General features: G+C 36.9%; 1 protein-coding gene and 1 pseudogene across 2 annotated transcripts; one reads left to right on the top strand and one right to left on the bottom strand.

The window, feature by feature from the left end:
* Positions 1–3,039: 3,039 nt before the first annotated feature.
* On the top strand, positions 3,040–8,794 carry LOC121244882 (probable methyltransferase PMT10). 2 transcript variants are annotated; one of them, XM_041143114.1, is made up of 10 exons: positions 3,040–3,903; positions 4,643–4,777; positions 4,859–5,129; positions 5,283–5,393; positions 5,663–5,822; positions 6,566–6,823; positions 6,942–7,064; positions 7,701–7,778; positions 7,874–8,070; positions 8,450–8,794. In XM_041143114.1, exons 1-10 carry the CDS (start codon positions 3,190–3,192, stop codon positions 8,497–8,499), a joined length of 2,097 nt encoding a protein of 698 aa, XP_040999048.1. In that variant the 5' UTR covers positions 3,040–3,189; the 3' UTR covers positions 8,500–8,794. The 2 variants fall into 2 exon arrangements, with proteins under 2 accessions (XP_040999048.1, XP_040999046.1); XM_041143112.1 differs by having other exon boundaries at positions 3,041–3,903; positions 8,447–8,794.
* A 155-nt stretch (positions 8,795–8,949) lies between these two features.
* On the bottom strand, positions 8,950–10,981 carry LOC121244883 (annotated as a pseudogene).
* Positions 10,982–14,152: the final 3,171 nt, after the last annotated feature.

The following is a 14,152-nucleotide window of genomic DNA, read 5'->3' as shown; positions in this document are numbered from 1 at the left end:
CCCTCTAAGTTACGTATCAAACAAAAAGTATCCTCCCTCTAAGTTTAAGGTTCCAGTGTTCCACTGAGAAGTGGATTGCTGGTGTGAGAATGTGTGTGACATGATAGACCCCAATTTGCAGCAGTGAAATAAACCTATACTTCAAGAGATTTTCTCAGCAGGAAGTAGATGATATTACAGCCATTCCAATTAGCCTGGGGGAGAGAGGATAAGCTTGTCTAGCAGTTTACAGCAAATGTGATATACACAGTTAAAAGTGGATATCATCTCAGTAAAGAGTTAGAATGTGAGCTAGAAGGGGAGACCTCGGCCAAAGCTAAAGAAAAACAAGCTTGGAAAACCATTTGGAAGCTAAGGGTATCTCCTGCTACCAAGATGTTTTTATGGAAAGCATGCAACGAGGCCCTCCTAACACTAGCAAATCTGAGGAGAAGGAAAGTGGTTGAACATAGCTCATGCACAGTGTGTAAGCAGGAGCTAGAAACCTCTGGACATGTTCTATGGGGATATATTGCTGCCAAAGATGTGTGGGGTCAGGGAATGAGAAAAGTGCAAAAGCTTTCCTTTCAAAGTGACCTGATCTTTGAAATCTGGGCAAGACTCGTTGAGATTCTCAATCTAAAGGAGCTTGAGGAGGTGGTAGTTACTATGAGGCCTGTGGTCTAGAAGGAATAACACTTCCCATGGAAAAGAATTCCAACACCCAACGGCTCTCTAACAACTGGCCAAGGCAGAGCTTGTATCATACAAGGAAGCTCTCATGGAGGATATGGAAGTTAAGCCCACAACACCTGCAGGGGTTCCAAGGTGGTCAAAACCTGAGGTGGGATCTTTTAAGGTTAATTGGGATGCGGCTGTCAACTCAAAAGAAGGGAGGATTGGACTTGGAGTGCTCATTAGAGATCATTATGGACTGGTTATTGGAAGTTTACATGTAAACAAAAATCTCAAAGGAATCTTATTTGATGCTGAAGCCTATGGTGTGCTTCTAGCATCTATTTTTTGCAAAGAGGTTGGACTAACTCAGTTCTGTCTGGAGGGGGACTCAAAGCAAGTGGTGGATTTATTGAAAAACTATACCAAGAACTGGAGTTTGCGTGGCTGCCTTGTGGAAGATGCACAGGAGATACTTAACTCCTATGCTTTATGGTTAGTGGCACATGCATACCGAGATGCTAATTTGGCAGCACATCTTCTAGCAAAAAATGCGCTGGAATGCACAGAGGATTCCTATGATTTTGAAACTTGTCCATCATGTATTTTTTCTATTGTCTCCAAAGAAATGCTGTAACTTTATCTCTCGATTCATCTTGAGTTGCTGTAAGTGACAATTATGATTAATGAGATCAGTTCTTTTATAAAAAAAAAAAAAAAAAGGTTCCAGTGTTCCACAAATAATTTCAAGAGATCATGTCATTGATGAAAAATCGACCGTCTACCTACTCTATATTATTGAAACATGTTAGCCAGGTATAAAGTTTAACGGACAAAAGACATGTTATAAGGTCCCGTTTGGATATAAGAAATGTTTTATTTTAGAGTTTGCTACTCATCATCCACATATACTATAGCGCACCCATTTTTTTTAAATTTTATTCTTCTTAAAATTATTGAATTCTTCCACTTATCATCCATATACCACACATTTGATAAGAGGAAAAAAATGTGGTGTGGTGTGTGAGGATGATGAATAGATTTTTTCTTTATCTGATTTCATCTCATCTCATCAGTACAACTTTTTCAAATTTTCATACAAAATATAATAAAAATTTAACTTTTTCAAATTTCAAAATAATAATAATATGAAAAAATTTAATATTTTAACAATATTTTATTCAACTTTTATGTCAACTCATCTCATCTCATCTCAATTCACCTTACATATTTTCCAAGATTTTTTTATCCTAAAAAAGAAAGAAGTAAAATACAAATTGAGTCTTGGTTTGAATGAAAGAGATTTTTATTTTCTTTTTATTATATTTTTAGGTGAAATGTCGAAAGCAAGAATAAAAACAAAAAAAGAGAAACAAAAAGTAAAGAGAATATAGCCAAAAAAAAGAAAAAAAGGGAAGAGGTGACTTTTCTCTCTCCTCTTTAAGAAATTTTAATGAGATATTTTTTCAAAAATAAAGATAGGAGATTAAGGGCAGGTTTGGGGATGGGATAAGACACAAAATTCTCATCTCATCTCATCATTACACATTTTTTAAATTTTCATACAAAATATAATAAATAATTTAACTTTTTCAAATTCCAATTCACCTTTTTCAAATCTCAATACAATAATAATATTAAAATATAATATTTTAAACTCTCAAACAAAATATAAAATTCTCATCTTACCTCCCAAACTTGCCCTAACATTCTTTAATATATATATATATATATATATATATACAAAAATGTCCATTTGGGGATCATATGGTATTATCCATTAGTATTTATAAATGTGTCATAAGATCTTTAAAACTATTTTTTAAATTCTAAAATGTAGAACGAGACAAATAAATTTAATTAAATTTAAGTGATTCTCATATAACATTAAATATTTTAAAAAAAATTAATTTTATGTGTCAATTCTTCTCACCGTATTCCTTAAAATCCGTGAAACGATCCAAAGCTAAAAAATTCTTACGGATCTGAAACGATCTACGAAACGTTAAAAGTTTACTATGATTAGCAAAATTGCAGTGTACGATGTCCGAATCTTAACTTAACTGTCTGTACAGATGGCGGGTGGGCGCCATCACTGAAATCCAAACTAATATATATATATGTATAAATAATAAGGACGCTGCTACGTCCACAGATGAAGGCCACCGAACAGAATAAATATGTTTTTTTTTACTTATTTTTCATAATATTTTTTATATCTTTAGATATTTTTTTTTTTTAAAATTACAATATCATTTAAAAACACTTTCGTAATTAATCACCAAGAAAAAAAATTAAAAAAAGAAATCGGTGGCTGCTTTCGGTGGGCTTCATCTGTGGAGCAAGCATTTTCCAAATAATAAAAGCTCGTGTCGTCACCACCACGCCCTCCCTTGGCTTATCTACCCACCACAGTCTCTCTCTCTGTCTCTTTCTCTATCTGGATCTCTTGTCTTGCCGTCTTAAGCTGTGCTTCCGGCCTCTCTGTCTTCGTTACATTTTCCCGAGAAACAAACGGAGCAGATTCTGAAAGCCATGAACTCTGTTTCGATGAATACTCTCACTGAGGCTTTTAGGACTCCTATTTTTGTCAAAATTACGGCCTTTACCATCCTCTTCATCTCCCTTTTCTTCCTCTTCGACCGCTTCTCTTCCCCCTACTCTTCCCTCCTCGTCTTCTCCTCCCTCCCGCCTCTCACCCGAACCACGCCTTCTTCTTCTTCTTCTTCTCCTCCTCCTCCTCCTCCTCCTCTTCCTCCTTCTACTTCTTCTTCTTATTCTTATTCGCCACCTCCTCTACCTCCTCCTCCCCGGCCGCTCCCCACAAAAGCGTCTTCGCCTCCGCCTCCGCCTCCCCCGCCGAAGCCACCGCGAGTGGACTTGATGATCAGGATGGGGATAGTGGACGAAACGGGCGCCATGTCTCTGGACTTTGAAATCGGGGAGATAGACGAGAGTTTGACGGAGGAGGATCTGAGGGGTTTGAGCGGTGGGAGTGAGGAGAAGGAGAAGAAGAAAAAAGATGGTGGTCACAGGGTTAAGGTTGACAAGTATGAGGTGTGTGAGCAAAGTATGAGCGAGTACGTACCGTGTTTGGACAATGTGGATGAGATTAGGCGGCTGAATTTGGGTGACAGTGTGGAGAAGTACGAGCGACATTGCCCTGAGGAAGGGAAAGCGTTGGATTGCTTGGTGCCGAGGCCGGAGGGGTATCTGGTTAAGATACCGTGGCCGAGGAGCCGAGACGAGGTAGTTTGATTCACGAATGTGTTCTTCTGTGGTTTGTTTCGATGTGTTGTTGTTGTCCTCATCATGATGTCTGGGATTTTGAGAAGTTGTGTTTCTGATCGTGTGGTTTAGAAATGTATAGACGGTGGGTAACGAGTAGGCCTAACTTAGGTTGGAAACGTTTGAGGTGCTTTAAATGTAAATTGTGATACGTGTTCATGCTGAATGACTAAGTTCATGCTTCATCTAGCTCTCGCTGATATGCGGTTGGTAAATATGTAGGAAACTAATGCAGTCTTGAATTGAGAAGCTAAAGGTGGTGCTGATTATATTATGAGAAAAGTGTTCGTATTTGGGGCTTTTGGTGGCAACAAAACAAATTAATTTTAACTAGGAAAATACTTCAGCTACAGAGAAATTATACAAAAGTAAAATCACAAACTGATGTGTTTTGATGTGATACGTTATATTGTAAAATTACTTTTATTATAAAGTAGATCTAATAGATTTTATGAAACCACGTCAGTTTGCGAGTTTACTTTGTGTAATCTTTTTGTTACTTTAGCAGTTCTCGCCTTTTAATTTCCAGGGTGTGCATCGGCTGAGATCCATTTAAATTGTTGCTTGCTAATATATGACAGTTACGATCCATGGTAACATTTTTCCTGGTTTTTCAGTCTGCAACTCATCGGTGGCTCGTTCAGTTATAAGGGTTTTTTTTTTTTTTTTTTTTCGGCTAACTATTGAGATATAATTGCAGGTGTGGTTGAGAAATATACCCCGTACAGGTCTGGTTGGAGACAAAAATAGCCAGAAATGGATATCAATAAAGAAGGACAAGTATGTTTTTCCGGGAGGTGGAAGGGCAGAAAACCACTTGAACCAGATTTCTAAGGTTGGTCTGTTCTGGAATTCTCGTCATATATTAGTTTGTATAAATAGGAAATTGAGTGGCATCTCTTTAATTGAATGGCAGCTGATTCCTGACATTGCTTTTGGCCAAAAGACCCGAGTAGCCTTGGACATTGATAGTGGAGTAGCAGATTTTGGTGCCTTTTTGATGCAGCGTAATGTGATTACTCTGTCAATAGCACGAAAAGATGTTCATGAAAACCAGATTCAATTTGCTTTAGAGCGTGGTGTGCCTGCAATGGTAGCAACATTTGCCACACGTCGTCTGTTGTATCCAAGCCAGGCTTTTGACTTCATCCATTGTTTAGGATGCGGGGTCAGCTGGACCCTTGATGGTACGCCCTTTTCCCTCTGCATTACAGCATTAAAGCCTCTGCTGGCTTCTAAAATTTTAGAAGTAGCTCTTTAAGATTTTCAGAATCAAGAGCTACTTGTTGGCTAAAGCTCTTGGACACTGATACTCCATTTTTCCTTGGCTTATGATGTAGATGGAAAGCTGCTCCTTGAGGCCAACAGGATGCTAAGGGCAGGAGGATACTTTGTATTAGCGGGAGAGCAGGTCTATAAACATGATGAGAACCTACGAAAACAATGGGAAGGTAGCTCGTTATGACAATGTTATTCTGAATATCTTTTTCTTAGCAATTATTTAGCGCTTAGTCGTACATTTTTATAATATTTGCTTGTAGTGTCTTTCCCTTGGTTGATAGTCCTCATTCAAGAGCTTCCTCTCTTTATTCCCCCAACCCTTCTCTCTTGGTGATTTCCATTTTGTTAGCACTTTATCATCTTCCTTTGGTATCCAAGAACAGAGTATTCTTACTGTCTTTGGATTGCACCAATTCATCTTTGGCTTATGTTTGTGCAGAAATGGAGGACCTGACTACTCGCATTTGTTGGAAACTAGTAAAGAAGAAGGGATATATAGCTATATGGCAAAAACCTTTGAACAACAGCTGCTATCTTAATCGTGATAATGGGTTGCAACCTCCATTATGTGATTCCAATGATGATCCAGACAATGTTTGGTATGACCTACGTCACTGCTTTGAGTTTACTTTGGTTGAGTGGCATAACATATTGCATGAATCTTCATTTTCCGATCAAAATCAATTATCAGTTGGTAAAAATGCCATCTTCTGATGAGCTGTGATGTTGTTGTGCAAAGTCTTTCCAAAGTTAGATACGCGAATTTATTTTAGTTTTGAGTTTTAACATTAAAATTATATCAGAAACTGAGCCTTTCGAACTACGTTTTCCACATTTAAGCAGATTTACATTCCAATTTTAGCCTGAGTTTAGTTGCAGGGCATGAAAAATTATTTTTTCTTTTTGTCATTTTTTCTCATAGAGGAATTTCAGTGTAAGAAGAAAAAGGGAAGTAAATGCACTGGGGGTTTGTAGGATGTGGAAAACATATGAAAAATAAAGAAAATGACATCATTACTAAATTGGCCGGTAGCCTTAAAATAAATAGAGTTGGAACAGAACCCAAAAGGGAAAATTTAGGCTGGAAGCACTGACATTTCTGGCATTTTAGTAACACTGTTTCTGGCAGAGAAGAGATATTGAATTCAGTATCTTAATTGATCTTTTGCATGAAAATTTCTGTAAAATAATTATCTGACTTGTTACTCTAATTGCTTTATTGGACATACAATGGCACATTTTTTACATCCTACAAGAGCTCAATAAGGCTTAGCTAGCTACTCAGGAGAAAATTAAGTCAAGATAAATAATAAAATTGTGGCAATTCGGTTACTTTTTGCAGGTATGTTGGTTTGAAGGCATGCATCACTCCATTACCAGAGACTGGATATGGAGCTAATGTAACTACATGGCCTGCACGCCTTCATTATCCACCAGACAGGCTTCAGAGCATAGAAATGGATGCCTACAAATCCAGAAAGGAAATTTTCATGGCAGAGTCGAAGTATTGGAATGAGATAATAACTGGTTATGTTAATGCTTTCCGCTGGAAAGGCTTCAAACTAAGAAATGTGATGGACATGAGAGCTGGATATGGAGGGTAAATCATCGAAAAAACTCTAGATGCCTTTGACATGCTACTACATAGCAATTGGATGCTACTTTTTTTTTCCCCCCCTTTAAGTTGAAAAGAATTTATATCATTCTGAATGTGGCAGGTTTGCAGCAGCATTGCATGATCTCCAGCTTGATTGCTGGGTTATGAATGTTGTTCCTGTTGGTGGGTTCAATACCTTGCCTGTTATCTATGACCGTGGACTTATAGGAGTTAGGCATGACTGGTATGTGTTTTCCTCCTTCAACTATCTATTTCGAAAATAGCTGCTTCTTTTGTTCATTTTCCTGGTGGTTTCAAAGCATTTACTTGAACTCTTATTACCACCATTACCTCAGGATGATAACAAAGCTGGAAGTACTGCATAGATCCTGAAATATTTTTCTGAGCAAACATAACCAACCACCTTTTATTTTGTTTTCTATTTTGTTCTTTTTATTTTTTATATTGTATTGAAGCAAAGTTAATAACTTTGGGGACTATAAAGTTTCCACTTTGAATTGTTCACTATTTCCCTAATGTGACTGGATGCTTATAAAAGTTACATCCTGGGATTAACAAGGCTGTAAATCTGTAATAAAAGACTAAACCTAACTTTTGGAGCTTATTCCTGTAGTGGTATGGTTTGGATAGTAAGATGAGATGAGATGGTTTTCGATGAAAGTTGAATAAAATATTGTTAGAATATTATTTTTTAATATTATTATTATTTTGAAATTTGAAAAAGTTGAATTGTTTATTATATTTTGTGTGAGAATTTGAAAAAATTGTAATGATGAGATGACATGAAATGAGATGAAACGCTTTCACTATCCAAACGGGTGTCTGCACTTAGTTATGATGCTCAAAATTTCGTTTCCAGGTGCCAGCCATTTGACAGTTACCCCAGAACGTATGACCTGTTGCATGCAAATGGTCTCTTCTCTGTTGAGAAGAGAAGGTATTAATCTGCCCACTCTCTATTTGTTTCATCTATTCAAACCTCAACTTGTATTAAAGCATACGCAAATTCTCAACTAATATTATTTGCGTCAGGCAAAAATGTGACATCTCAACCATCATGCTTGAGATGGATCGGATGCTAAGACCAGATGGGCGTGTTTATATACGTGACACGGTATCTGTTATTGATGAAGTGAAGGAAATTGCATCTGCCTTGGGATGGGTTCCTGCACTTCACGAAACTGGCGAGGGCCCCCATTCTAGCTGGAGGATGTTATTATGCGATAAACGTATGTGACCTACTCGATTGTGAGAAAACCGGTAGTAAGCACGTAATGTATGTTTTGTCCTAGTTGTGATTCACCTGAAGTCTCTCCAAGATGGAAAGCTCTGCAACGAAAAACTAGCTCATGTTTTCTATGTAATCGTCTCCTCACAAAAGATTGGTCAAGAATAGAAGATTAACATGATTGTTTAAATCTTGCAAAACAACTATAGATACAGTAAAATAAAAATAAAGGTTTTGTTCTCATGACAGGTTTCTATGATGGACCTTATACTATATGTTTATATTAGATACATAGTGTATCATAGATGTATCATAGAAAATGGCTTTCTTGCATATGGGTGATCTGAGTAACTTCTTTCTTTTTCTGTTTTCCCCAGAAGAGAGGAAGAGGAGAAGAAAAAAGAAAAAGGCAAAAAGCGAAATAAACTAGGGGATGGGGGAACCTAAAGCCAGGTAGAAGTGGGAACACCGTCTTCTTCAAACTTTCCTGGTTACCTGCTACCGTATTCGTTGAATCCTAGATTTGATTGTCACCTCTTTGAATGCCACTGAATATTGTTCCTTGTCGTGTACAATTGTATCCATTTCTCCACACCCAATATATTGTAAGAGATGAGGGGGAGAAACCAAACAAAACAAGCAAGTTAATGCCTTCTAGTCCGAGGAAGGCGAAACATCATAAAGCATATTAAAAATATTATACAAGCACAGTTCTCTTCCTGGAAGATAAGTCCTGACTAATTCCGGCAGGTGTACAAGTCCTCAGCAAGATGTTTTCTGCAAGTACATCTCGAATAATTTGAGAAAATCCCTCAATCTGATGGTCCCTAAGAATTGTTTGCACACAAGAGAATTCGAACCTTATTTCATTGATGAGATATACTAGAAGTCAACATGTTATTCAAATGTTCAGTTTCAGATTTACACGGTATTCACCGAGGACTGCAACAATATATGCGATTTTGGAGCAAAGCAACTATTTCAACACTCCCTAAAATAAAATGGGCAAAAAGACCCACATTTGAGTATCACAAATTATTAGTTATACATATAAACACACGCATATATAATGAGTTAATCTACATTATGCCAAGTTGGACAGTAACCATTGCTTCCCATCAGCACCCAAGAAACCCTTGCACTTGCCCATGTAGAAGAATCCTAGCGGGCAGCAGTATTAACCTGTTTTGAGAGATAAGCTTCATAGATTTCCACTACGAGTCGAGGATCCTTCTCCACGAGCTCCACATACTCCTCCTTTTTAGTAAGCTTGTCCATGTTATCTGTGATCAAGGACAACGCCGCATCGGATATTAGCTTCGAATTGTACTGGCGTGCAAAGGAATAGCTCATGACGGAATTGTCCCAGTTCAATTTGGACACCAATAACTTCTCACAATAGGCCTTGAGATGCTTCACCTGGTATTTTTCAGCCAGAACCAAAAGTTCGCAGGCTACTTGCTCATCAATGCATGACACTTCGGCAGTGTATAAATAGTTGACAAAGCTACGAAGGGCATCATATGACACATCAGCAATCTTGATGGTGCCACTCAGGCTTTCTTCCATCTCATTCTCAAGCATTGCTTTGAATACTGGGGAACGGCTAACCTGATTATATGGTCCAAATGCATAAATGAAAATAAATCATCTACATATATATTTCTTCCATGATATTTCGCATTAAAAGACAACTACTTTATTCGCATCACATGGAGTCTTAGCAAATGGCCTTTAGTGGGGGTTCAAACTCACAAAACACACAAGCTCAGTATTTGCATTGCTACAATACTTGACACATAAGTAGTGTATATAGGAACAAGTGAAGCCAAATTTGATAACGTAGGAGCATGTTCAAAAGAAACGGATAATATTTCAGGGGAATCAAATCAAAGAATATGCTATATACTATATTTTTATCTCGGGTCTATCTCATTTTAATACGTGACACTACCCATATTCCTTGAATTAATTCTTATCTTTTTCAGAAAAATTAACAGCTAATTTATAATTTACAATCTGTAGGAGAGAAGTGGGATAAGAGTGGGATGGGTTTGCATATATCATAGCAACATAACTAATATCGAGTCTAGTGAAAATAGTAGAGCGGCCACTACCACGCAGTAAACATTGTTCATGGTTGAGCAGAATATGATTGCTGATCGAAAACCAAAATTTAGGTCTTCTCCACTGCTCAAAGTTCACATTCACAGCACACAAGATTGAACCACTAAATACAGCAATTAAGTTGACAATTTTACAGATCCAAACCACACGAACATATATATATAGGTCCAACAACTCAAAAGACCAGAAATTTAGTACATAAACTCAAAGGGGTGGTCGGTGTTCCACACCCGGATTGACATCAATCAAAAGATGATCACAATCTGCCCAAAACAACTGAAAATGAAAGACAAAAACGGGGGAAAGGAAAAAGAAGGGTTGGTTAGGTTACTGACCAAGAGGGCCTTATGGGCAGGGACGGGAGCGGCGATCTCAGCAGAGTGGTCATCGGAGGTGGCGACAAGAACGACGTCGGTGAAGCAGGGCCCATTGGGCCGGCTGTGGTGGTCGAAGGGAGACCAGAACCTTAAAAAAGCGACCTTGGCCTTCAACTCCTCGATCTCCCTCTTAAGCTCATCCTTCGTCTCGTTGGCCTCCTCGTAGCACACCTTGCAAGTCCCCCGTCGCTTTCGTAGTACTTCTCCATACACGACAAGCACGTAGGACCCATTGTCTCCGCCTCTACCTCCGACTAGCTCCGTGCAACGTTACTGAGAACCGATCAAAAGTTGGGAAGGTGCATGAAAGGTAAGGGTGCGGTCGCCGGTCGGGCGTGGAGGAGATGAGTACGAGCTCTAGTCTGGCATTCTGAGAAGAGATTTCTTAAAACCGGATCAACGTAAAAACAGCGGCGTCGTTTGCTTTCGACGCACATTTATCTGCTCATTATAATTTTTTTAAAATTCTCATATAAAATAAATAAAATAAATAATTCATTTTTCAAATATCAAAATAATAATAATATTAAAAAATATATTTTTATAACATTTTATTTAATTTTTAATTTTTATCTCATCTTATCTACAAAAACAAACGAGATAAATATTTTTACCCCTTAAAATTTTAACACATAAGACATCTTAAGAAAAAGAATAATAATAAAAAAATTTTATGTGCAGTCATTTTTACATATTTTTTACACACTCCACTAATATAATTGACTTCATCACTTTTTTTTAATATAAAATAACTGCTCTGGCCAATTACATCAGTAGAATGCACAAAGAGTATGCAAAAGTGATTGTATATAGTATAAGTCACCCGTTCAGCCCTTAGCCTCTCCTTTCCAAGAAAGACAGTAAGAAAGGTGACACGCCATGGTTCTCCATAAAACTACAAACACGTGTTGGAGATTCAACATGTAAGAGCACTAGTATTGGATTAACCAAATATCAGTAAAAGTCATATTTTGAAGAATGTCTATTAAATTTCTGCCACATTAGATTAGCCAAACACATATCATTTGAAAGATGAGCTACAGTAACTTCATCCCTAGAGTCATATATGAAAGGAACTGTAGCATCTTCATTCTAATATTTTATTATTTCTTGTGTTTTTCTTTTCCTTCCCTCTAGCGTAACTTCATCCCTAGAATTATGATTCATTTTCCTACTATTAATTATATTTTAATAAAATAATATTAATCATCTTTATTTTAATATTTTTTAAAATATAAAAATAATTAAGAAATTATTTTTTGCATCTATCTATAATCATGCAAAAATTATAATAATATGAGAAAATATGAATAAACTTTTTATTAATTATTTATAAAGTAAAAAATAATGCAATAATCTTGTCTTATAAAAAATTATAATATAAGTAATGTTAATTTATATAATTTAATTAAAGAAATATTAATAATAAAAAATAATAAAATTTTATTATTATAAAGAGTGTGATGGCTAATCCAATGTAGGTTTCAAGTTTTGAGTGATTGACTAAAAGTAAAAAAGTTTTATATTAGTCAAATTTTAAAGATTGGAATGACTAATCCAATGCCAATGTTTTAATTCCTGTGAATTGATTAACTTATTGTCACATGGCAAGCGGAAGCATCTTGACCATGCTTTTTAAGAAGTCATTTAGTAAAGCCTGCTACCCACCACTAGCAGACAGGCACCGCTTATGGCGGAGGCATGCAGGTGGAGGAGGCATGCAACACAAAACCAAATCGCAGGGAAGCGGGATAGAGAAAGATGGAGCGAAAGAGAGAAACCGTGAGATTGTATAGAGACAAAGAGAGGATCAGCGAAGATAAAATAGAGAGATAAGAGTAACATAAGGGGACATGACAAACCCCTTTTCTTCAAGAACCTTGTCCAGAAGGTGTCCAAACTTTGTTTTGAAATCCCTGATTTCCTCCTAGGTTGCTTTCTCTTTGGCCATACTGTGCCATTTCACAAGGAGCTTTGTTGTTGCTATTCTACCTGTAGCTTGAGATGTTGTTGCGAGATCTTCTTCGGCTCAAGAAGGAGAGAGCCATCATCATTGGGTAGAGGCAGCTTTGGTTGGGGAATGGAAGAGAACCCGAGGTGCTTCTTCAAGTATGAAACGTGGAAGATCGGAAGGATCTTAGCTTTTGGTGGTAGTTGAAGGCGGTAAGCGATAGTTCCCAGCTTCTCTAGAATTTGGAAGGGTCCATAAAATCGAGGAGCAAGATTTTGGTTCTGTCGCTCGATGGAACTGAAAGTTTTTGGTAGGGTTTTAGCCTGAGATTAACCCATTCGCCCATTCCGAAGCTCCATTCCGTCCTCTTCAAATTTTGTTTCTTCAACTGTTGCTTCTTCATCTCTCTCCCCTCCATTTTGTTTGGTGTGCAATTTTGTTGGTTTGTCCCCATAAGCAAGTTGTAAGTCTCCCCCCCCCTCTCTCTCTCTCTCTCTCTCTCTCTCTCTTTCTCTCTCTCTCTCTCTCTCTCTCTCTCTCTCTCTCTCTCTCTCTCTATTTGTTCCTCTGCACCCAATATTGAATTTTCCGCATAACTCATTGTATATGAATAAGAAAAGAAAAATATTTTCTATAATGACCGGTGTAGACATGAGCATTTTTGGTGCTTTGTTTTTCAACTGTATAAAAATAGCGAATATGAAATCTGAAATTTTTTATACATGATGATATTAATATGATATGTATCTGTTCAGTACTCTTTATGATATAAATTGTTGCATATGAAAATCTCTGGCATGACATTTTGTTTTTGCTTTCTTCTCGACCTTACCACAAGTGTAAGATTGTGGCCTCTATTTGTCTAAGTACTAACATTTCTATTTTTGGTGCACCCACTTTGAAAACAAAGTGATTTTTTGTGTGATTTTTTCTGTGTGCACACTGGGGACTTCAAGAAAAATAAGGGAAACATTTTACATTCTGTTTTTGCTCGATTGGCCGCCTGAGTTTGCACAACTCTACCACGGGGTTAAACATGGAATTTGTTTTGATATGATGCTACTCAGTTATACTATGTCATATGACTTTTGTATATGAATACTTCTGAATTGTTGATCTAGAATTTTGATAATTTGATTTGGTTTTGCATTCTGTATTTGGCTCATGTTTACATACTACTATATGTTCATTGCTTACTGAGTTGTTGATAACTCACTCAATTATCTTCAATATTTTAGATGATTTTGATGATTCAGCTAGAGATCAAGAATATGAAATGTGGGCGAGATTAATTGAGCGTAGTGAAATAAGCACGAGAGGGTACTATGTCTATTGGAGAAGCAGTAGATTTATTTTGTTATGTTGGCTTGGTATTTTGGAGTTTGACATTATTATTGAGACTTTGCGGAGTTGTTGATTTATTATGGTGGATTTATTTAGACCTTATGGAGTTCTTTGGTATTTTGCAACCTTGCTGATTTTATTAGACCTTGAGAAGTTCTTTATAATTATTATATGTGTTGGAGGATTCATTGATGTTATTTTTGTGGAAGTATATATAATTTTATTAAAGAAGTTTTACGAGTTGTAGAGTTGTTTTCCTTATAATATTTGGTGTCTATATATGT

Source organism: Juglans microcarpa x Juglans regia, chromosome 8S (genome assembly GCF_004785595.1).
Source record: "Juglans microcarpa x Juglans regia isolate MS1-56 chromosome 8S, Jm3101_v1.0, whole genome shotgun sequence".
Taxonomy (NCBI): Eukaryota; Viridiplantae; Streptophyta; class Magnoliopsida; order Fagales; family Juglandaceae; genus Juglans; species Juglans microcarpa x Juglans regia.
The sequence above is the reverse complement of the archived record's forward strand: the minus strand, read 5'-3'. Positions and strand labels throughout refer to the sequence as shown.

Coding starts and splice junctions, on each gene's coding strand:
- LOC121244882 (XM_041143112.1), top strand. CDS start 3,190: ATGAACTCTGTTTCGATGAATACTCTCACTGAGGCTTTTAGGACTCCT. Junction 5,394..5,662: donor CCTACGAAAACAATGGGAAG/GTAGCTCGTTAT, acceptor ATGTTTGTGCAG/AAATGGAGGACCTGACTACT. Junction 7,065..7,700: donor ATAGGAGTTAGGCATGACTG/GTATGTGTTTTC, acceptor TTTCGTTTCCAG/GTGCCAGCCATTTGACAGTT.